Here is a 24,605-nt window from a genome sequence, read left to right on the forward strand (position 1 = left end):
TTTCAAGTTAAAACCACTGTATTTTTATATATTGTGTTTAAAAGTCTGCCATCTGTTTCAGTAAGCAAACTGTAATATTTTTAAGTATTAATACAATTTAAAATCTATTTTAGTATTTTTTACAATATGTAATTTAATTTAATGGTGTTTTCAGCATCATTTCTCTAATCTTAAATGTCACACAGTTCTTCAGAAAATGACTCTTATTTGCAGATTTAGTGCTTTAGAAACATTTCTTAGTATTATTATTTAATTTTTTGCTTGTATTTGGTTTGTCTTAGGTCAGACAGAAATTAACAACACTGTAAATATAGCAATATACTATAAATAGTATAGATATGCACGTATCTAAATATAACATACAACGATACAGAGGAATTCAGAAGAAGGAAAATAGAAAATAGTAAAATAGGTATAAAATATATATATATATATATATATATATATATATATATATATATATATATATATATATATATACTTTGTTGTACGTGTGTTTTCAGGATTCTTCAATAAATGCAAAGAAAAAAAAGCTTCTTATATCTGAAATAAAAATCGTTGTAAAAGTCTTTACTGTCACTTTTGATCAGTTAAATTTTTACATTTCTTTTGAATGGCATGTGTTTGCGTGCTAAGGGTGCACGGTTTAAAGCAGTTATTTAAAGCCCCTTGTTCACTACAGTAATTCTGCCTTGTTTTGTGATCTTCTCATGAGATCCATCACAAGGCCTTTGGCACTAGATCAATCACAGATTGCAAGAACTTTCCTGGGTTACATCTGAAAACAAGCCACAGAACAATACCCATGGATCGCTCAGACTAGCCCGATCGATCCCCGTTACCGATTTTGTGTCATGGTGCCCGAAATGAGGCCGGCCCCCTTCTTTGCCATTACGGCCACGCAGCGATGGGATTTATCTTGCTCGGCCTGGCAGCCCCTGACAATCCACTATCAGCTGAGAGTAGCTGCTGTTCACGTCTACACAAACTTTACATCTGACTGACTGCCTTCAAAGGCTCATCACTCCTCTGCGGCTGTCATTCACGTCCTCGACATAACTGTAATTATTTCCCGCGTATGTTTCAGTAATTACGGTCTGACTGCTTCCCTTCCTGTCAGTTTCTGAACTAATGCAGCAAAGCTTTTGAAAAGGATTGCCGCTATGGCTGTCACCATGTCCCTGATATGTTACTGTTGAACATGCTTTGTTGTTAGTGGGGTCTGAAGTAAATTAGGCCCGTTTGAAACCACGAAAAGAGCTTCTAGCGAGTTTAAAAGAGATTATGCAAGATGCCTCTAATATTTTGCTACCATGTTTTTCAGCTTACCTTCAGAATGAGGAGAGAAAAATGTACAATCCAGAAGCGCTTGCGTCGATCTCTTTAAAATCAATTCCTAGTCCTCTGAGAGAATCTGTGGATTGACTGTAGAAAGTGACCCTTCACCCTCCCTTGATAATCTGTGTAGATGATAATCTGTCTAAATATGTGTGGATTAGCAGGTGACATGAGTATGTTGATGAAGTGTTTGGTTTAAGCCGTGCAAGCGTTCCTGTGAATGTGACTGTCTGGAACACACACATTGCTTGAGTATAATCAAACTGGCTGTATCATTTCAATTTGCCTTATATTAAACTGACTTGAAAATTGAAATGAATTCCACATAACCTAAAAAAAAGAATCGAGATTGGTTTAATTAACATAAGGGAGTTATAATAATGGAAAAAACTTTTTTCATGCATTGAATAGATATCAATATGGTTATGAAACTACTGGGGCTAGTGTTCACACAAGGTTTTTAAGACACAAATGTGTCTTCTTCAGCCATTATAGTTTATACTATTTAAGTAATAATATAATTTTTTTTTTTCTCTCTTCGATCTATCATTTTCTACAATTTATGTTGGGGCACATTGTCACAAGTTATAATCTCATACAATTTAGTTTTGGCCAATATGACATTTACACATTTTTAAAAAAAAAATTAGTTTTCATAATTACATTTAACTGTTTAGAAGCCTGTTATAGCTTGGTTCCATTGTAAAAGTGTACACATATAGCGTGACAGCATTGCCAACCATTGTTTACTTTTTCAGTGGAATTGATCAATAGAGTTTTGGTAGCCAAGGCTTAAATGTATGTGTCTATACAAAAATTGATCTTTAGTAAAAAGTGTTATGGCTAGCCCTGCTCTCCCCTTTGTACTGTTTGTGTGTACTGATCCAGCATTTGACCCAGTCAGCCAGAGTTCAGGCAGGTTTGTCCGAGAGATTGATGCTAACTTTGTTCATGAAGTGTGAATGAACTGTGAACACGGCAGTGACGGCTGATCGCAAGGTTCATGAATGTAATTACAGCTCCAAATTGTGACATAAATAAGCTTGAACCGTTGCAGATAATAAGGCCCTAATAAATGGCTGTCATGAAGACAAAGATTTGGATCATGTATTTAGGAACCATTCGGCCACATCATTGCATGGACTTTTAATTAAGCCAAAGAACTTAACCCTAGGGCAGAGTCTCGTCTTGTTACCAGACTATGTCTCGAAGATAATCATTAAACATTTTAATTAAGATATAAAATGGATAGTAATACAGCCGGGGTAAATTCAAAGTCCATAATAAAGCTTTATAATGAAAAGCTGCATAATTAAATCTCAAATATTTGTGCTTGCAGCAAAACAGGAACACAAACACCTCTTCTGTGTGTTTCTTTTTTTTTTTTTTTTTTAGCTCCAAGGCTAGGAAAAGGCTAGGCGAATGTTTGCGTGACTGCACGCAGAGTAATGTACTCCGGCCTACTGTACATTATGCATAATTCCCATCTGCATAATCATGCCAGATGGTTTTTAATGTATTCAAGACTCTCCGAAAGGTCACGGGTTCACGTAATTTTCAACATTATACGCGCTTACGCAATACTAACTGTTTTTAACAGCTTATTCACTTCTGTTTACAGTATATCATGAGTTATAATTATCCTAAGCGAGCAATTCATTGTGTCTTAGTAAATTGGCTTTTTCAGACACGAACTGCAAATGTGTCAAAATGCTGTCTGTCAACGTCCATGTCTGAGACAAGAGAGCAAGAGTCATTATTGATGTTTTCTTGGCCTCCTTTCTTGCCCGCTGTCCTTCATGGCATTTGTCAAAAGAAAGCGAGACACCTTCTTTTTTTTTCAATTTTCTCTCCTAATCGCTGCTTGGCAGGGGGGTAATGTTGAGGTGAGCCGTCATAGTCTATTACGCTCGATTATGCTTACTGTGCTTCAAAAAGACCTGATTTTGCATCGCCCATTTTCCCCGCACCTTTTTTTTTCTACTCAGAAACAACCAAAAGGCAAGTCAAGCAATAATGTTATTCCAGCGTGAGCTCCCAATAGACATGGGCCATTTAAAACTGAGCAACAAAACCGGAGTCAGCGAATTAAACTCCTGCTGCCATTGCTGAAACACAAAGTCCATATTCAGTGAAATGACGGAGTACAGTTAAGTGAAATTCTCAGAACGTTTGTGTTATGAATTTCTGAGAATATGCAGCATGTGGATACATTCTTCAGACGTACTGTGAGTGCTAGAAATGGCAAAGTTGACACTGCGCAGTTTGTGATAATGTTTAAATTTCAGCGTTCAGTGGGTAGCGTGTGTTTTTGAACGGGGACTGTTATGGATTAGGATTCAGGTGTGATGGTGCGGAATGCTAGAGGTGACTAATGATTCTGCATGAGCACATAATGGCAGCATTCTACTTCATTAAACATTGCTTTAAAATTGCTAGACACATCAAAAATAAGATGTCTCATGCTGGTATGTGCGGCGACTTGGTCTCGCACGGTGAGACGTGCATGAATAGATCCAACACTTGCGCACTCAAAAACACCATTGTCGTACATGTTTTTTTTTTTTTTTTTTTCTGGAGTAATGACAATTCAACTTTGCCATCGCAGGAATAGATTACATTTGAAAATATATTCAAATAGAACATTTTTACTGTATTCTGATGCAGCCTTGGGGAGCATAATAGACTTAAAATATCTTATATTTGCTTGCTCACATGTCCCAAGCGCATATTCGGAAAATACTCTATAATGATATCAGATATTTATAAATACCATAATGAATGATTACCATTTTATATATCACAATGTGGATGCACTATACTGTATTTTTAGTTTGTTTTATGTATTTTAATTTATTTATTTACGTATGTATATATACACACACACACACACACACACACACTAGTCCTGTACATTGCAATGACTAAATGCATTTGTGTTTTTGGTTTGATTAGGCAAAGTAATGTGGATTTTTAATATAAGATGTTTATTAATTCTCTAGCATCAAAATAATTACACATTTATCAGTACAGGCTGTAATTTGTATATCAGTGCATTGCTAATTTAAATAATGATTTAAGGTATTTTAAACTACCTATTACAGGGTACCATGTCAAACAAACAAACTGAAAAAAAGTTAAGTTGCACCTTTTTTTGTCTCTACCATCTGGCTGAATTTCACTCTCTGGTTCTTGCAAACATTATCACATTTCCATCGAGTTGTTGTTATTGTGCAAGAATCTTTTTTCCCCCACAGCACTGATTCATGTCTCTATTTATGTCATTATTTTTAATCCCTCTTTCCTTCCATCCTCTTGTCTTTTTCTCTTAATATTTGCATTTGTATCTTTCCTTTATACCAGAGTGACCTTCAAATCTATCATTTTGCCCTAGAGCTAATATCTGGCACAGTCCGTTTCTCTATTTATTCTCTGCAGTATGTTGAACAGAGCCAACCTGTATACTGTATGTGTGCATTTACATATGCATTTCTTTCTCTTTGGTGTGTATATATGTGTATGTGTGTGTGTGTGTGTGTGTGTGTGTGTGTGTGTGTGCGTGTAAATATATATATATATATATAATATAAAATATGTACAAGAAAGAGTGCATGGGAGAGTATGCTATCAGTCACAGTCATGTCAGTTTCTCCAGCAAAACTAACCTATTATCAGTCATGTCAACAGCATGAAAAGCAATGCCCCATTAGGGAGTAACAGGAGCAGAATGAAAGAATAATAAGTGAAAACAAGAGAAGGACGAAAGGTGGAAAAGAGGATGATGTATAAGAGAGAGAAAATGCAGCAAGGGGGAAAGGGGGAAGATGAAGAGGAGGGAGAAATTGGGTCATTTGGAAATGTGAAGTGGCTGAGTTGGCACCAAGCTGTGAGTGCTGTGGTTGGTTAGTCCCCAGCTCAGGATTATCCCTGGAGAGGAACTAATTTAAACCCCTGAGAGAAGAGTTCACAGACAGGCAGAGTATGCATTGTGATAAATACTGCATAACTGCACAGTGCTACGTGAGACTTACGTAACTTCAAAGCCGTGAAAGAAACTTGCCACTCTGTAGTTTATTTTCCTCGACCCCGAAAAGTCCCGCAGTGAGAGCAAAAATGTTTTCCAAATTCTGGATGAATTAATCTGTCCAAATAATAAATGATTATACAAACATTTTCAATTAAAATAATGATAGGTTTGTTGTGTGTAAACACAGACTTCTTCAAAATTCTTCAAGAATTAATCACTTGCAGTCTGCCTGAATAAATAAACTCTTTCATTCCATTAGGCTTGTTTTCTTACCCTTCATTTTAAAAAGCTACAGTGGGCAATTGAATAATTATAATTGTTTAACTGCCATATACTTTCAAAATCTGTAGTGTTAGTCTTATGATGTTTGTCTTTTAATTTTATTTAATAATTTTTTTTAATCATTGCGAATGATGTACCTATTCACTATAGAATAAAATGAGTAGATTTTGTTATGATTTTTATACATTTTTTTGTACTTTTATTAAATATTTTTGCAATTATTTTCATCCATTTTCTGTTGTATTCATATCTGTACTATTTTAGAACCTCTTGCTTTCTCAAGTTTAAATTTAAATAATCCTTTTACATTTTTGTAAATGCAAATATTCCACGAACAGTCTCCCGCTTATCAAAAGTTTATAAAACTACAGATTTCTAAAGGATTTCATGTGACTTACATCAAATATTACCATATACCTCACAGCCACAGTTCAAACCCTTTACTAACTGAATCATGGCTTGACCATTCTATCATAACCCTTCTTTGAAGTTTTTCAAGATGTGTATGATGCATCATCAACAAACCACTTATGCTTCCATTTGGAATACTGTTGATGAGTTCTGACTGTTGTTGCATCCCACACAGTGCTTTCAGCTTTTCAGAGAGCGGTGGTGGTGTTTTGTGAGGCAGTTGGGTGACTGGAATCTAGTTCGTCTCCCCCACAGCTGAACAAAAAAGTCATATGTCCGTTGAACTGAGGAGAGAGAGAGAGAGAGAGAGAATTTGGCACAGCAGTGCTTACTGACTGTCAGGACTACAGATGAGACTGGCAGAGGGCTAATAGGCCTGCCTGTCTATTATAAAAGAGAAAAAGAGCAAAACGGAGAGAGCGAACATTCAAAGAGTCTCAGATGGACAGGGACTGTGATGTGTTATCAGTACGTGAAGGTGAATGATGACAGAGGTGGATTCCTCTGAGATGAAAAACGGAAGACTAACGGGACAGTGTGTGTCTGAGCTAAGCATATTTCCATTGCTGTCTGATTTTAGAAAATAAAAAAGAGAAAATTTGTCACGTGAGGAAAATTTACCCTAAATAGGCCTATTTTCTACAGAGGATCTAATTACAATTAATGTTATGTTTTTTTCTTTTCTTTCTCGTTGTTGTTAATTGGACCTTATAATGTTTCATCAGAATTCTTTCCAGTGGCATTTATGGATGCAGGCTAATTTTAGAAGTCTTGATTTTTTTTTTTTTCTTTTTTTTTTTTCATACTGTCCATGAACTAGAACAAACTGGATTTGCCGGTCCGTTCATTGTGCAGTGATGAGAAGCTGTTGCAAAAAAAAAAAAAAAATGTAATTTTGCAATTGCAAAAAAGAAAGTCGTAATTCTTATAAATATAGTCAGAACTGTGGGATTTGGACAATATAATTCACAGTTGTTTATTTCTTACAATTCTGAGAAAAATGAAAATTCTCAGAAATGCAAGATATGTATACTCTGAATTGCGGAACATATATAACTCACAATTATTTACACAGTTTTGAGAAAAAAGTCAGTGTTGCCATATATCTGTAGCTATACAGATTTAACTGTATAGTTAAAAAAAAAAAGTCTTGTCCAAATATCTAATTGCAACTAATAATTAATGTTAAAATCTTCTGGGTTCTTTTGTTTGTTTTTTGTTAGGTACGCCGATGTCAGATGCAAATGGAACAAACTGCAAATGTTTGCATATTCCACAAACCGTGTTCCCAGCAGTGGGGAATACTTGCTCACTGACACAGTTGCTGTCTACTGCTGTAGCGCACAGGTTTAAAATGAGTCTAAAATTGCTTAGTATCTGAAGAGATCCTTTTGAGTAGAGTGTGATGTATGACTACAATCTGGACATACTCCACCATGTTTCCATTGTCACGTGACCTACCAGCATCAGTTGCCATTCACAAATCCTCTCGCGTGGCCTCATGGGATAATAAAGTGCCCAATAGGTGTGCATTTGAAAATCTCACCTGAAATTAGTACATCATTTGGGTACTTTTTGCATACTCTAAATTTAGACACTTGTAATACTCTTGTGCTAACTACAGTGTGTGACTAGTTGTTTTGTTGAACAACATCAAGAGTCACTAGAATGCAACTAGCTATTAAGGCTTGTACGTTTGAAAGAGAGATATGTGCAAGGGCAAGAACATTCTTCTATTCCCAGTGTATTTGGAGAACCGCGAGATAAATATATCTGCGCGAGAACCCTTTTCAGTTTGTGTACGTAAATCAAGGTGAATTCTTTCAGTGTCCCATGCTAATGTAGAGAGTAGGTCGGCCATAGCATTTGTAATGGAGGATGACAGGTTATTTGTACTGGCGTATCAGCCACTGATTATTGCTTTTCTATGTGGTAAGAGAGAGCCATTGAACCATCACCTTGTTTGTGCTCATATGGCTCTGTCTCGCATTCTCATTTACCTTCCGTGTTTAACATATTTGGCGAATATGAATGAATATGCACGGAATATAAATTACAAGCAGATAAAAATCTTTAAAATGAGAGACAATCGCTTCGCTTGAGCAGGCCCATCCTTCAACGTGAGGTTTTATGTCGGGCAACAAAAATAGATTCATACATAATTCATTATTAACACACTCTATTATTTTGTAGTTATGTGTGCATTTATCAATGCAGTGTGGGGTTTTTTTGCTGTGAGTCATGCTTTAGCATTTATTTCATGCTCTGGAATTTTAGGAACATGTTTGAATCCTTTAATAGTCATGTTACGGTTTCTGCGTCATGAGATGGTTGACCTTCATGTGACAAGGTGACCTTCAGCTCAAAAGAAGCACTAAGTGTTTTTTCTAATGGCTCATTATTTTTGTAGAGACATTACTCATTTGGTTTTAGCATTGCACAAATTAGCACCTACGCCAGAAGTGTATATAGTGTGAATATTGCATCTCCCAGTTCATCAGCGTTTGTAGAATAGCCGGTGTTTTTGGTTTCGTCTTCCTTTTGCCCCACTCTTCCTCTTCTGTGATTTTGTCATTAGAACCGTACAGAACCTGACCAAGTCTGTTTTTGCACCTCAGCAAGATTCCTGCTAAACTGAGCCAAGATATGCCACATCTGGGGCTTAAATAAGACTGAAATTCACACTCTCTGTCTTTACTAGAGACACATGCAAGTCTGTTAAAACACCATCTGCAGTGAACTTGAATAGTTTTATGTTACGCTGTTTAATTTTAAAGGTTTGATTCCATGAGGAACCTTTCACATCTATGGGACTTTTTCATTGCACAAAAGGTTCTTTTGATTATTCAAATGGTTCTTTTAAGAACTAAAAAGGGGAACCCAGAATGGTTCTTCCAAGAGTAAAATCAGAATAATGTACACTCTCAGAAATAAAGGTACAAAGCTGTCACTCGAGCGGTGCATTCTCAAAAGTGGACCTTTTAGGTACAAACATATACCTTTTGAAAAGGTACTGCCCCAGTGACAACTTACCGTTATTTCTGAGAGTGTATGATTAAAAGCATTAATAAAGTAAAATAATCTGCCAGATAAAAGACCTGTTTTTGTATTGAGATTGGGACTACATCGTGACAACAGGAGCACTTTAATGATTTTCATGACACACTTTTTTTTGACAGAACTCCTGAGGAGGCAGAACAGTAAAATAGTGTATCTCTAGCATATCTCAGCACCAACTGGTCACGTACAAGCTCCCATGATGCATTTTTTTCTCCATTGTTTCTATAGCCAATGCTGCAGCAAAGCTTTGATGACAGAGGTTTTTGTGCAGTTTTATGTTAGAATAGATACTTTTTTCCTGACTAATCATCTTTTTTCTTTCTTTAACAGCACGGAATGTTGTTGTGGGTTTTTCTTTTTGGACCTATGTAACAAAGAGGAGCACAGTTAGGTGATATAGTTGTAGCTAATTATTAATAATGTAATAAATATAAAACATCTAGAATATTAAACAGTATTTTTTGATGTTGGCTGAACTGTCTGAAATTTTTTATTTCATTTGTTTTCCATTTTATCCAGCAAGCTAAAATGTTTAATATGATAATTTAAAATACAATTCTGAAATATCATAAAATAATAATAATGTTATAATATGTTGTTTAAAGAAGTAAACACAGTGCAATCTGGCAAACATACAGTTCAAATTTTCATTACGGTTTGTGTTTCACAAAAGACAGACAACCATAAAGATTCAGAACAACATCAGGATGAGTAAATGAATCTTATATATACAAACTATTCTTTTAAATAGTACATCTATAAAGAATTTATTCAAAAAATAATTTATTGTGGTTAAATTCAGTGACAACTAGCCCCGATGCTCTGTACATATACTCAACTTCTCTGCCGTTTTTTCTTCCTCTTATCTTTTTACGAACTCACTACGGCTATTCAGTTTCTCATATGTCCTGCGTTTGTCTCTCTCTCTTTTCAGGGTTCTCTCTCTCATTGTTAAATCTCAGCAGTGTGTGGTGGTGAGTGACAGATCAGTGAGCGCGGTGCGCAGAGAATTTAAAGAAAACGTCACAACCGAGTCAGAGCAAGAAACGAGAGAGAGAGAGAGAGAGAGAGTGGGAGGGAGGAGGGAGGAGGGAGACTGACTGTGAGAGAGGGACAGAGAACGAGGCAGGATATATTGATACAAAACGACGGTGGTTTCTCTTCAGTGTGTGTGAGAGAGACCATGAGTGAAGACAAGATGGAGTGCTGGAACAGATGAAGACTGTCATTGGGTGAGTGTGTGTGTGTGTGTATGTTTTTGTATGATTGCGTTTGTATTTATTTCCACTTGATAATGCACGTTTGTGTACCAGTTTGACCACCTGTTAGTGTGTGTGTGTGTGTGTGTCTGCGTCCACATGCATGCATGTTGCCCCGCAGGTGTATTTCCTCGTGAGTGAACACATTTCTGTGTCAGGTTTAATGATGGTGCACTAGTAGCTGTGTTTATTTGCACTTCTGCTTAACTCTGCATGTGATGTGTCTCTGTTTGTGCTGGCCAACATGTGTATGTTATTCAGCCTGACAGCCTTTGTGTGCATGTGACAGTGTTTTTGCATCATAGTAGCCTCACCGTGTGTGTGAACGTGTTAAAATTCCGCTCTTGCCACACATCTGCAAATATTATTGTAGACTGCGATGTTATTGTAATGTAAAATGCTTTTTTTCCATTTTGTAGTCTGATAATCCAAGAGGCGAAGTGAAATCGTGCAGCATGCTGTGGGTTTCGATATTTTAGACTTGCAAAAACATTCCTTAGTGTGGCATTTCCAGCAATCGCAATAAGGAAAGAACTTTATTTTGACTGATAACGGTGGCATTTTATGTCACTTGTTCTATTTTTGGCTCATTAGAACGGTCTAGTTCACGAGACAAGAATCTTATGAACTAAAGGGAAAGATGTGAAAAAAAGGTTGAGAGAGAATGTGTGAAACAGAGATAGAACGCACAGAAGAGGACGCATATGAAACAGACACTATATCTTTGTCCTTAGGGAGGTAGTGTAATCAAAACAGCCGCATTACTGGTAATGAAAGATATTATCAGTGGAAAGTCTGTCACACATCTTTATCTGTCTGGATCAGGGGCTGTGGGGCATTCTCCTGTTTCACTTGTCACATGAAACATTTTGTTTTAGTTTAATGTAATTAGCAGCACAAAATTGGTTGAAATTGTGCACGTTTTTTTTTTTTCACACCTGCACTTTGTTTTTGTGGAACATGAAAGAAGATATTTAGCAGCGTGTTCAAGCTGCTTTTTCCACAGTAAATATATTTGAAAATAACCTAATAGCGAGTCATTTAAATTTGTTTGGGTCATTAGATTTTTTTTTTGCATATATTGAAGGAAAGAGGCAAATTAGCTGTATTTGGGTCATTTATTTATTTTATTATTTAACTGAATTTAATTAAAGAAAGTGGAAAAGTAACAATCATTTAACATTTGTAACCATGTTTATTTGTTTGTTTATGCATGCGTGTATGATTATTTAATATTTCTTAACCCAGTTTAAGCATAAAACCTGAATGGAATCATTTTTAAAGGAAGAAAATTTTTTTACTAATGAGTTAAGGAATATACACATTGAAATGAAATAAACAAATGCCACATAAACTTGATTCAAGAAAATAAAATAACAAATACATTGTTAAACAGTTTTGCTTCTAATGTAATTTTTTAAGATCTCGAATTAATTACTTTAGAAAAACTAGATGAAAAAAACATTAATAAATCGATTTTTTTTATTTCATGAATAGTTTATGAAATGTGAAGGATGTACAATGTTATCTTGTTTTTATTTCAGCACGGCATATATAATATTTATATCTTGTTTGTATGAAGCTTTTTTGATCTTTTTAGAGGAAAAAAAAAGTTAAAGTTGTGTTTTAAAAAGTTCTTTCTCTCACTCTCTCCACAGTTCTTTCCTGTGGTCCCGATGAGTGTTTCCAAACCACCTCCGCCCCATTCCCATTTCCCCCAGCAACCCATCCTCCCACCTCACCCTGCCTCCATCCTCTCTCTTCCTCCCCTCTCCCTCCACCCTCCCTCCGCCGCTGGTCCCCCAGCCCCGCTGTGCCTCCTCCTCCCTCCCCAGTTAAGATCTCCATGCAGGAGCATTTTGCCATCAATGTGTGCCCCGGCCCCATCCTCCCCATCCCACAGATCTCCGACTTCTTCCCTCGTTTCCACGACTTCCCCATCACCCCCCCTCCACCCCGGGAAAAACAAGTTCTAAAGGACAAAGACAAGGACGGAGACGGGAACGGAGAGAAAGACCGCAAGAGGGAGAGAGAGCAAGAGGAGAACGGAGAGTTTGCCGACTCGGATGACGAAGACAGTGAGTTTGTCTTGTGGCTAGTGACTGTTTTTTTTACATTTGGTTCCCTCTGGGTGGGTTTACGCTTGTGTTTATGCTCTAAGTAATCATTTTGCTGATACATTTTTCACAAATCTACTGACATGCTTCTGGAACCGCCTGGGGTTAAGGGCTTTTCTCAAGGACACAGTGGTAATAAGGAGTCCTTGTGAGATTCGAACCTACAACCTTTGTCAGTGCAAGCCTAAATCTTTAACCACACATACATGCTTCTCTATTACATAACTCCTCACATGCATGGATCTGAGGATATTTCCTGTTCTAGATTCCCTTTGTTTGATCGACTGATTTTATTCACCAGTAAGCAGCCAATGAGGCATGAGCACTTCCCATCGGCCTGGACCTGAGTCTCATACTGTTCGGTATTGATTGCTTTGTGTGGTGTTTGCAGAATCGGTGTGAGTGCGTGTGATAACTACGCGGTACGCGAACGGAGTGTTAAATACTTCATTAGTCTCTGTAATGGTGCATAAACACTACAAGCCCTCTATATGTGCACAGCCCTGATTAGGTCATTACAGGCAAGACTGATTCCCAGCTAAGTCGTTTGGGTGGTTATCGGTTGCTATTTTTACTAATGCGCGTGCAACACATTAAGTTATTCCTTTGTTTCTTTCAGCCTACCTGGGAACTCTGGAGTTCAACCTGCTATTTGACCAAGAAAATAACTGCTTGCACTGCACAATCCACAAGGCCAAGGTAAGTTTATACTCACACAAACACTGCTGGGTATTTCTACAACTATACGCATTTTCGCGCTTGTGCAGTTGTAGAAATAAACTGCTTCAAAGCGTTCATTCCACGCGACTAACAGTTTCCAACAGTTAACATATTTGTTTTTACTTTTTTTTTCCCCTTCCTAAACTACTGAACATTTCCACAACGTATAATAACTGCAGTCTTGCTAAGAGTTTAGCTGTTTAGTAGGTAGCATTTTATATATCTCAAATGAAATGAAATTATATTTTGCCATTTTTTGCATCATTTGACAAAACTAAAGCTTGATTGGAAAATAAAATTATTTTTAACATTTATTTTATATTTACAGTGTCGTTTTGAAAATAAGATGTTAAAGTGTATTGTACAGATCAAAAACTAAAATAGACCCATAATTGAATAGTTTTCCCTTGTTGATAACTCATCCTGCGCTTATTTACAAAATATAGTTCAGTGAAATGCTCTCTATAAATATCTCTACCCATAAGCTGACTAAAAGTGACTAGAAAAAGCAAGTAGCATCATAAATTTACTAAACTTAAAAAGACTTGCATTTGATTTGCCAAATAAAAATAAAGTTCAACATTGGCAACATGAGCAAGCAATAAACGAACTTTAAGAAAAAAAACTGCTTAATTAAACGGTCCACTTAATATCCACTTTCCCTCAAGTGTGCATATATCACTGTAAGGATATGATCAACCTATCAACCTCTCACAGACATGCATCTGCATCTTATGTGACATGAAGCCTTTGCGCTTTTGTGTGTTTGTTTGTGCCCACAGGGACTAAAGGCCATGGACTCCAATGGACTGGCGGATCCATATGTGAAACTCCACCTCCTGCCTGGAGCAAGCAAGGTCACTGCAACCTTCTCACACGCACACAGCATGGTTCAACTCTCGCTGCACCATCAGCACAAGTTCCGACTCTCTGTCATGCGCACACACACACACACACACACATGTCAACACGTGCGTTGCACAAAACACACAGGCGTGATGTGAGCATGCATCACTGGCAGGGCCGCCCGTGAGCGCTGAAGCTGTTGGTGTGGAGAACATGCGGTGTAGAAGCGGGTGGATTCAGAGAGCGCTTCAGCACTGAATTATTCTCTCTTTCATTTCCTTTCATTTTCACCGCATGTAATGAATGCGCGGCGCTCTAATCTGTTCAAAGCAGGACAGGCTGAGACAGGAGCATCCTCTCTTCTCTCCAGCTTTTTTTTTTTACTCTCCCGTGCTCTCTTCCCAATCTCTTCCGCTATCTCTCTGTCTATCGCCACATGACCCACTTTGACCTTGGAATACCAACACAGCGTTGAGTGCAGGATGGGAGGGAGGGATGGAAAAAAGAGAGAGACAGATGAGGGGGGACAGCAGCAGGTGGTTGTCATGGAAACAGCACAGATTGTTACACGACTCACGTCAACGGACGAGCGTATATGTACGAGAGGGAAAGAGAAAGCGAGAAGCGTCACGTCTTGCGTATGCTCCCACGCGCCAGCCTGGTAAATATCGACCGCTGAGGGTTACACAGACACCTCTGGGCTTTTAAAAGGTGTGCAAGCCGGAGGTGATGGACGTGCACGCGTACACCCACCTTCGGACGTAGACGTACACACACTCTCACGCACGTATGTGGGCGTGCAGGCATTAAAAGAACCCATTTATAACACTCTCTCTCTCCTTTTGTCCTTTTACACGCTGCATGGTTTCATATGCATACATATGCTATCTATTAAAGGAATAGTTCACCTAAAAATAAACATTTCGTCTTTTATTCGACCTCGTATGACATTTCTTCTTTTTTTATGGAGAATAAAAAGAGCTTTTTTGTTTGTACAGTGGATGTGAATGGTGACCATGACTGCTAAAAAAGATTTTAAGTAGTCACATTTTATATTTTAATCTCTTCCTCAGAAAGAACATTGTACAGCTTGTAATATATAGAGTACAATTCATTTGGGATACTTTTTAGGATTTCTTGCTTTAATAATGTTTTTATAGGAAAACTAGACCAGAAAAAGGCTTGACCCAGTGCAAACTAAATTGTTTACTGTAAATCAGTTATAAAAAAAAAGAAATGAAATAAACGTTAAATTAAAAATGTAAGCTTTTTTACCTTTTTAGGTATTATTTCCAATTTCTGACATTTAAGATGGCTTCTCCCAGTCTTGTTAACTAAAACAAAAGTATATTAAGTAATACTAAAAAATACTTAAAATTTAAGTATAGGATGAAAAACACTACTATTTTGTTCTAATTAAATTTTTATCTATTTATTTCAGTTCTCAATTAGTTCAAACTAATTTGAGCTTTTTACATTTAAAAGTACTTAAATTACTACTAAACTGAAATGAAAATAAAAGCTGTTTAGAAATGTAAAAAAAAAAAAATTGCTCAGAAAAGACAACTGAAAAAGTCTTCAACATTTTTTAAATAATAGAAAGCCAACCATACATACTGTGAAAGTGAATAGTGACCATAACTGCTATACAATATTTCCAGTAGTCACATGTTAAATTTTAATCTCTTTCTTGCTTAAAGCACCTTATACAGAATTTGAATATAGCACACAAGGGTGATTTTTATAATGTTTAAGAGAGTTTAAGTTACTTTAAATACAAAGGAAGGTTACACCAAATATTCAATTAATTTAGCAAATAAAAGTTAATTTATGAAGAAAATCAATTTATGGCATTATTTTTCAAAGCATCTTTCTCTTTCTCAAGTGCCTAAAACTTTTAACAGTACTTTTTCACAGCTTTGCAGGTAGATCTCTTGAAGCATCTGGGAGGCTTTGCCACAGTCTCAGAAGCATCACGTCTCATTTTTATGTATATACTACATAAAGTCATTACAAAGACTTAATAAAAATTGAAAATGCAAAAATAAAACCTAATTCAAAATGTTAATAAATGCTAAAATAGCTAGTCCCCATCCGCTTTCTTTGAGCATTCGTCAGAACTTCTTTTATGTTCCACAGATGAAAGAAAGTCACAGCTTTGGGACTACATGGTGATGAGTCATTTTAGCTTGAACCATCCCTTTAACGAACTACTTCCCGTGCAGGAGCTACCATCAACTCCCCATAAAAAGTGCAGGAAGCAGAAGGAAAAATGCGAGGGGGAGGGAGAGATCGTAGAGCTTGAGAGTGGCCCTTCTTGGTCGAGAGTGTGTGTGTGTCATCATCACACAGCATGGAGAATGAGATATCTGAGTCACACACACTCTCCCAAGCTGCTGCTTTGGGAATCTCACTGCCCTGGGCCAGATGGAGGGAGAAAAAGGAGAGAGAGAGAAAAGGGGGAAGAGAAAAGTGGAAGATGAGGATAAAATATTTAGAAGAAAATGCGATAGCACCGATTTGGCAGAAGGAGAGAGAGACAGGTGAAACCATATGCTGTTGCAGGCAAAGATGCAATATGAGTGAGGGACTTGGAGAGAAAATAGCTGGAAAGCTAGTAGGAGTAAGTAGGAGCATTTTCTGATGAATGCTTGAAGGGCAAACACAGATTTGGACTTTGCTTTTGTAGTTTGCAGTCTTTACTGTCTAAAGTACCATGTTTTTAGTCTACACAACATCACTGAATCTTAAAGTCAACAAGAAAATAAAGTTTACTTAATGCACTTTTCTGGTTTTATTGTGAATAATTCACCAGTATGCATTATTTCAAATAAGAAAGGTTTTAGTTTTGAAATTAATACTTTTAGCCAGGTTGAATTAAATTGATCAGAAGAAAGTAATGATATTTAGAATGTTAAAAAAAAAAGAATTTTAAATAAATATTTAGAACTTTTTTAAGAATAAAAAACAAAAAAAAAACCTTGGTTTACTCGCAAATACTAAACAGCTCAAGCTTTTGAGTGTAATATAAAATGTTTCTGAGCAACAAATATTATTAGAATGGTTTCTTAAAGATCAAATGACACGAAATAAGACTGGAGTAATAATGCCGAAATTTCGGCTTTTCATTGTAGGAATAAATAATATTTAAAAATGTATCAAGATAGAAAACATCTCTTATAAATTGTAATAATATTTCATAATACTACAGTTTTTACTATATTTCTGATCAAATTAATTCATCTTTTGTGGGCAAAAGAGACCTTATTGCAAATCATTAAAAATCTCACCATCTCAAATGTTTAAGAGTCAGTGTACATGTATTGCAATTATATATTTCCAGGAAAACATTTGTACTACCATTGTACATTTTCCAAGAAAAAGGTGGTACACATTTTTATTCGTGATGCTACCAGATGATACTGTAATGCCATGGTACTTTCATTGTATATGGCCAAGAAATATAGTTTGTTACTTTTTATTGAATTGTAAATACCACAGTATTTAATATCGTATACTAAACACTCAGTATGGTTTTACCATGTGACGCCATCACTGTACCATAGTACTGCCACAGTAAAGTAAATTAAATGAATAGTGGTTTGAATGATTCATCTCAAGTCCCAGTAGCTATTTGCTCAGTTGGTGCTGTTTTAATGGATTGTTACATGTATTTTTTGCTAATGTCTGTTGGAATTAAAGTGTGTTTATTCATTTGCCGAGCATCCTCAGGGGGCGAGAGAGAGGATAGCCAAGCTTGGCTGGTTCCAGCTTCAAATGCAGCAGTGCAGAGAGTAGAAAAGAGAGAGAGAGAGAGAGAGAGAGAGAGAGAGAGAGAGAGAGATGAAATGAAATATGCAGAAAAGCAACATGTTCTTCAGGCAATGAATGACGTGGACTCGCTCTGTCAGGAGAGCGAGCGCGAGAGAGGCTGCGGTTTGGGAGATTGTGTGTGGGTCTTCACAGCCAGAGCGTTTCTTTGATTTAACACTAATTTGTTAAACGAGCTGTTGCAGGGTAATTGCCCAGTTTGGGGAGTTTAGCGTGCATGTCAGGGTATTTGAAGTGCGAGAGTCTGGGGTGGGAGTAGAATTTTAGGCAAGAAATGGTGTGATGGGTGAGCTGTGTTTGTTTGTTTGTGTGTGTGTGTGTGTGTGTGTGTGTGGTCAGATTTGGCCTACATTGAGGAGAGCAAATGTCCCCACAAGCGGCGGCACCATTTTTCAGGGGGTACCAGCGGTGGTTCTGGCTCGCTCTGCGCTCTAGGCAGGGCATGACATGACTACAGGGAAAAAAAAAAAAAACACTTCTCAACTTGCCCTGTAGTGGTTTGTGTGAGATGAGTTCAGTGTTACAGTCTTTGTGCAGCGTGAAAGGGGACCCGGGTTCAAGTCTTGACCTAATATGTTGTTGTTGCTGTTTTTTTTATATACAAAAGCTAAATTTTAACTGAACTTGACAGGCAGTGATCGTCATGCATTTTCGTTGTAAAGAAAAGAGCAGTTTTGACATTTTATTCTACAGGGGAAAAGCCATGCACTTTTGAAGCAAGAAGGTGGTGCATAAATTATTGTCGGTTGAATTGCCCAAATTTAGACATACAGTATATCTTTTTTACTTAAAATAACAGCATGCCTTAATTTGCTCAAGATACATTTTTGGAAATTGCTTTTAAAATGCTCTTAATTTGCGTGGTGCTTCTGTCCACAAGGATAATAAAAAAATTAAATCACCTTCTTTGAGAAGAAAGCTGAAAAAAAATTACTAAATAATAAACAAATATATGATATCAATAATATAAGTGCTAAAAGATAATGCATTAGTAATAATAATAATAATAATATATTAAAATAAGTTTTAAAATGTTATATTTGTCTGTTTTATCTATCTATCTATCTATCTATCTATCTATCTATCTATCTATCTATCTATCTATCTATCTATCTATCTATCTATTTGTCTGTCTGTCTTTCTGACTGTCTATCTTTCAATCTGTTTAACTTTCCGTCTGTCTTTCTATCGATCCGTCCAACCCATCCATCGCTTTTGAAAAACAGTATAATTTTAAAAGGTTATAGTTTGGGTTAGTCAAACAACTGAGGTTTACACATTTAGCTCTCATTTAGATAGGTAAACAAGTGTATGTGAGTATTAGGGGTGAGCATATTTTAGCGTAAGAAACAGAAGGGGTAATGATGATTGTGTGTGTGTGTGTGTGTGTGTGTGTGTGTGTGTGCTAGAGAGGAGGTGAGCTGGGGAAAGCCTCTCGTCCTCTCTCTCCTCTGCAAAGTAGGTGAGCAGATGTCTGCCTTTCACCTGAGGGAGAAGAGATAAATGATGTTTCCTCTCCTGTCCTCCCTGACTGACTCTCTCTCTTCATCTCTCCCGCTGTCAGATTCATCATGCCCCTTCAAACTAGAAGCATGTGTCCCCTTAGATTTTTCTCCAAAATTATTTGTTGTAATTTATTGCAGATGAAATAGGTTCTGAAACACTTTTACTCATCTGAATTTGGAGAGTCCAGCTGAGCTGCACCTGAGTCTTACATTTACATAACAAGCTAAGTAGCTTAAAAGTGTTTTTTACCCTCATATTATCTCACCTTGGCCACAGAGTAAGAACTGCAAAAGTGCACAACACCGCTGTCTCAAACTATTTATGTAGTTTGTTTATACTTTTATCTCTACTTCTCCCCTTGTGTCATAAGTTTTTCTTTGTCCTTTTCGTATTTAAATATTATTTCAGATTTCCTTTGGTTAAACACATGGAACAAAATTAATATTGCAGTTAACTCTACTTGCAATGAATTCAGTGTACTCAGCCAATCACCTGTTTACCTAACATAACCAAGTCATATTTAAGGAATGCTATGTCTGTATGTATCTGGGTTTTCCTTTAAGCCCACCACCTCCCCAGCACCACCTGTCTAGATATGCTACTGGGGATCTTCCCTCTCTCTAGCAGCAGCAGCATGCTTAATTTAAATTTTATGATACAAGCATTGTGGAAAGCAAATCCTCTTTCACACAGAGGTGCTGGAAAATATCAGATATTGTGTCCCGTGATTTGTCCTGGGGTCATTTGATTTTGGTTTATTCACACTGCATAGTTACAGCATTGCTGCAGCAGTGTAGCAATCTACAGTAGTCAACATTTGAAGTGGATCAAAACCTTTCATCAAAGTTGTCCTCAAAGCTAAAACATCAAAACAAAGCATGAGTTGATTTCTTTAATGTATCACAGTCAGAATATATATATATATATATATATATATATATATATATATATATATATATATATATATATATATATATATATATATATATATATATATATATATATATATATATATATATATATATATATATATATATATATATATATATATATATATATATATAATATTTACCAACAGCTTTCAACAGAATTTACTAAAGAAGCACCAGGAAGAATTAGCACTAAAAAGGCATGGACACAAATATTTTTGCCTCCGAGATTTATTGAATATGCATTTGTAAGAGTTCCCATTCAGATTAAAAATTCATGGAAGGAAAGTATTAAAACAAATGTAAACTTACATTTTTTTGCACCATTTTAATGTCCAAAAAAGTAGACTACCTGCACCTGATAAGCTATATACAGTATATTGTGTATTGCAACTAAACTAATTTGCACTGCACTTGGTATATTGCCTTGGTCAATATTTAAACAATATGTTACGTTTGTATTTTTTTACTTTTACAGTGTCAGTATATCACCTGCAGAAATTTCACGCCCATCAGCATTGTTTTGGAGTTGTACTCTTGCTCTGATTTTACCTAATTTAGTAAATCTGACCCTTGATATTTAAGCTTCAGTTATGTGCAAATAAGTATTTATACATATTTCTGTGATGTTCATACAAGATCACCATAGAACGTCTTGTGCAATTTGGGATTAAGTGCTTTGTTCAAGGGCACGGTGATGATGACTCATGGTTTGCACTTTGCAAGAATTGAAGCAACCTTCCAGTTCCTGGCCCGGAGCCTTAACCACTACATCACCACCCGCTGCACAAAGTGCAAACAACTGTAGCACATCTGAGTAGCATCTGATTCTAACAGATTCTTTAAATTCAGAAACTATTTACAGCAGTGGTAATGTCTGCACAGATGGAGCTTGGGGGTGTTAATTATTTCCCCAAATGCTCTTAGGTGGTGAAATGTGAAAGAATGTTTATTCTGGAGATGATTGAGCTTCTAGTTTCGTCATGAGTTCAGAGCTCTGTTTAGACATTTAGGATGTACTAGTGATGCTGTGGTACTGGTTAAGGCCTCGGCCACAGGGATGTTTGACCACCACCATTATGCCCTTGAACGAGGTGATTAACTCCATGTTGCTTCAGGGGGACTATCCCAGTAAAAAGCTCATGGTGCTGTTCGATGATGACGTTGGTGAGAAAGTTGTGGAAACATTCCACTAAGTATATGGTAAAATAATGTTTAAGAACGTTTCAGCCTTGTTTTCATCATTGTTTTTCTTACATTCCAGTCTAAGCATCAGTTAAATTAGATAAATTCTTATTTTCAGAGAATGTATGTTTTTCTTTTTCTTGATTTTATTGGAAGACTTTATTGGTGGCTACATTTCAAATGGCTCCCAGGTGTCTTTTATACAGGTCATGAGCTGAGATTAGGAGCACTCTCTTAAAGGAAGCGCTCCTAATCTCAGTCTGTCCACAGAAGCAATCAATCAATCAGATTCCAAACTCACCACCATGGCCAAGACCAAACAAATGTCCCAAAATGTCAGTGACAAGATTGTAGACCTACACAATGCTGAAATGAGTCAAGCAGTTTGGAGAGAAGGTGACAACAGGAAGAAAAACAAAATAACTGTCAGTCTCCCTCTGTCTGGGGCTCCAGGCAAGATCTCACTTTGTGGAGTTTCAGTGATCATTAAAAAGTTGAGGAATCGACATTTGAATTGCACAGGAGGATCTTGTCCATGATCTCAAGGAAGCTTGGACCGTAGTCAACAAGAAAACAATTGGTTACATACTATATCATGAAGGACTAGAATTCTGCAGCACTGCTCAAGAAAACCTGAATGATTCGAAGGAGAACTAGGTGAAAGTGTTGTGGTCAGATGAGACCAAAACCTTTGACATCAACTCAACTTGCTGTTTTTGGAGGAGGGGGAATGTTGCCTGACCCCAGCAACACCATCACCACCTTCAAACATGGAGGTGAAAACATTATGCTTTGGGGTGTTTTAATGCTAAGAGGACAGGACAACTGCACCGTTTCACAGGGATGATAAACGGATCATGCACTGTCTGGGCCAAGGCATTGAAGCCAGCCAGGGCATTAAAAATAGGTCATGGATGGGTATTACAGCATGACAATGACTCAAAATACATGGCCAAGGCAACAAAGGAGTGCCTCAAGAAGAAGCACATTAAGCGTCCTGGAGTGACCCAGGCGGCTCCAAACCTTTATCACATATAAAATCTGTGGAGGGAGCTGAAGGTACGATTTGCCAAATATCAGCATCAAAGGCTTAATGACTCGTAGAGGATCTGCAAAGAGGAGTAGAACAAAATCCCTCTTGAGATCTGTGAAAACTTGATGGCCAACTAAAACAAATGTCTGACCTCTGTGATTGTCAACAAGGGTTTTGGCACCAAGTACCAAGTCGTGTTTTGCAAAGGGGTCAAATACTTATTTGACTCATTAAAATGCAAATCTGAAATGCGTTTTTCTGGATTTTTTTTTTGTTAAAATAAACCTACTAATAAAATTACTGATCATTTCTTTGTCAGTGGCAAATGTACAAAATCAGCAGGGGATCAAATAATGTTTTTCCTCAATTAATATATATAGTAACTCTATTTACTGCCTATACCAGTGTATAGATAATAAAATTCATTAGCTACCCGACAATAAATATTACTTCAGTTATTACTTTCAGATTAATAAAAACACAGCTCTGTCAGAGAAAATATTGCTCTGTATGCTCAGTATGCAAAAAGCATTTTCAGAGAGTGATGAATGGATTGGAAAGGTTTTGTGGAAGCCCTTAAATGGATATAGTTTGGGGGTGTCTTATGCTAATGACTAACTGAAGCATGCGTTCCCTTATTTACAATAATCTGTGTTCATCAATATTAGACTGATGTAAGAACAAATTTATGTGTGTGCACAGCTGTTGCAAAGCCAGCAGAAATTGTGCACGAGCAGCTTTGTCTTGACCCAGTGTGTAAATAGATTAAATTTGTTATCAGTCTCAATCTCCTCTGTTTTTCAGGCAAATAAATTGCGAACCAAGACTTTAAAGAACACGCTGAATCCAGTGTGGAATGAAACACTCATCTATCACGGCATCACGGCTGCTGACATGACCACCAAAACCCTCAGGTACTGTACTACCTCTGTTTCCCATGATTCTCACCAGCTTCAAGTATTTTTGGCTCTACTTGCACTTCCAATTCACCTTTGAACATATGGTTCTCTGTCAAATCCCATGTCTCCATCTGATTTATTAATGACAATGAGAACATGTGTGAAATACATTTGTGTGTGTGTGTGCATGTGTGAATTTCATTACTTTGAGGTCAAGTAAACTTCGCAGAAGCATAGTGGCACATTGTGTGTGAGTGTGTGTGTATGTGGACGTCTCTGTCGTGCAATAACACACAATAGCCTTAAGGTAACACCCACACTTGGGCTTAACCTTATGTGTAGAGGTACACTACAATTTGAGCTATAAAACTCAGAGGACAGAACAAGATAGGGGCAATTTCTCTAGAAATGTAATAGAAACCCTTGTGATCCACAGCTGGGAAACAAACCTAGCGGGAGCTCTCGCGGGATGAGAGAGAGGCAGAGATAAAGAGAGAGCGAAGCCGCTTGCTTTACTTGTTCCACTTTTTGGTTGAGAGCGTGAAAAATTCGAGTTTCATGCTGAAAGGGTTTTTAACTCAACCCCGATTTACCTCAGTGCTTCAATCCAGAGTTTTTAGCATCTGCAGTATGCTGAGATATTGAATTGTGAATTTTTTAATGAACTTTTTTTTAAGAGTTAAAAAAAAAACACAATTAGATGCATGCATTGTGCCAAAAGGGACACGTGCCGATCTGTTTCTTGTAGTAAAACATGGATTCTCGCCACTTTGGAATCCCAAAGGATGAGTTTGATGCAATGATTCTTTCTGCTCTGTTACGCTCTGTGACCATCATCCTGAAGAGCAGGTTGTCGGAGCCCAGGGCGTAGATGGAGTGTCACCCTGGGCGGCGTCAGCACCTTGTCACTGTGACTGTGTCTGGGCTGTGACAGCTGGCCCATCTCAAATCCGGCTGCAGTTGTTCAGTGAAGGGTGAGGCGAGAGGAATTCGGATTTTATGCTATCCAGTGCAAATAGTTCCATATTTACTATATTTCCTCCCATATGGCCTTTTGTCAATAAACTGCTTTACTATCGTCAGCTTGTCTTTTGTCATGTGAATGTCATTTTCCACATGAGAACAATGAGTGCTGCTGGCAGCCTATTGCCGGGGAACATTT

General features: G+C 37.1%; 1 protein-coding gene across 1 annotated transcript in view; it reads left to right on the forward strand.

The window, feature by feature from the left end:
• Positions 1-12,040: 12,040 nt before the first annotated feature.
• The window catches only part of doc2d (double C2-like domains, delta), a 32,462-nt gene continuing 19,897 nt past the window's right edge, over positions 12,041-24,605 (forward strand). The window contains 6 exon segments of the mRNA XM_043247843.1: positions 12,041-12,091; positions 12,093-12,173; positions 12,175-12,455; positions 13,114-13,193; positions 13,997-14,071; positions 23,349-23,458. Of these exon segments, the coding sequence (XP_043103778.1) occupies positions 12,054-12,091; positions 12,093-12,173; positions 12,175-12,455; positions 13,114-13,193; positions 13,997-14,071; positions 23,349-23,458 (665 nt within the window). The 5' untranslated portion in view covers positions 12,041-12,053.

Source organism: Puntigrus tetrazona, chromosome 8 (assembly GCF_018831695.1).
Source record: "Puntigrus tetrazona isolate hp1 chromosome 8, ASM1883169v1, whole genome shotgun sequence".
In the NCBI taxonomy this organism is placed as follows: Eukaryota; Metazoa; Chordata; class Actinopteri; order Cypriniformes; family Cyprinidae; genus Puntigrus; species Puntigrus tetrazona.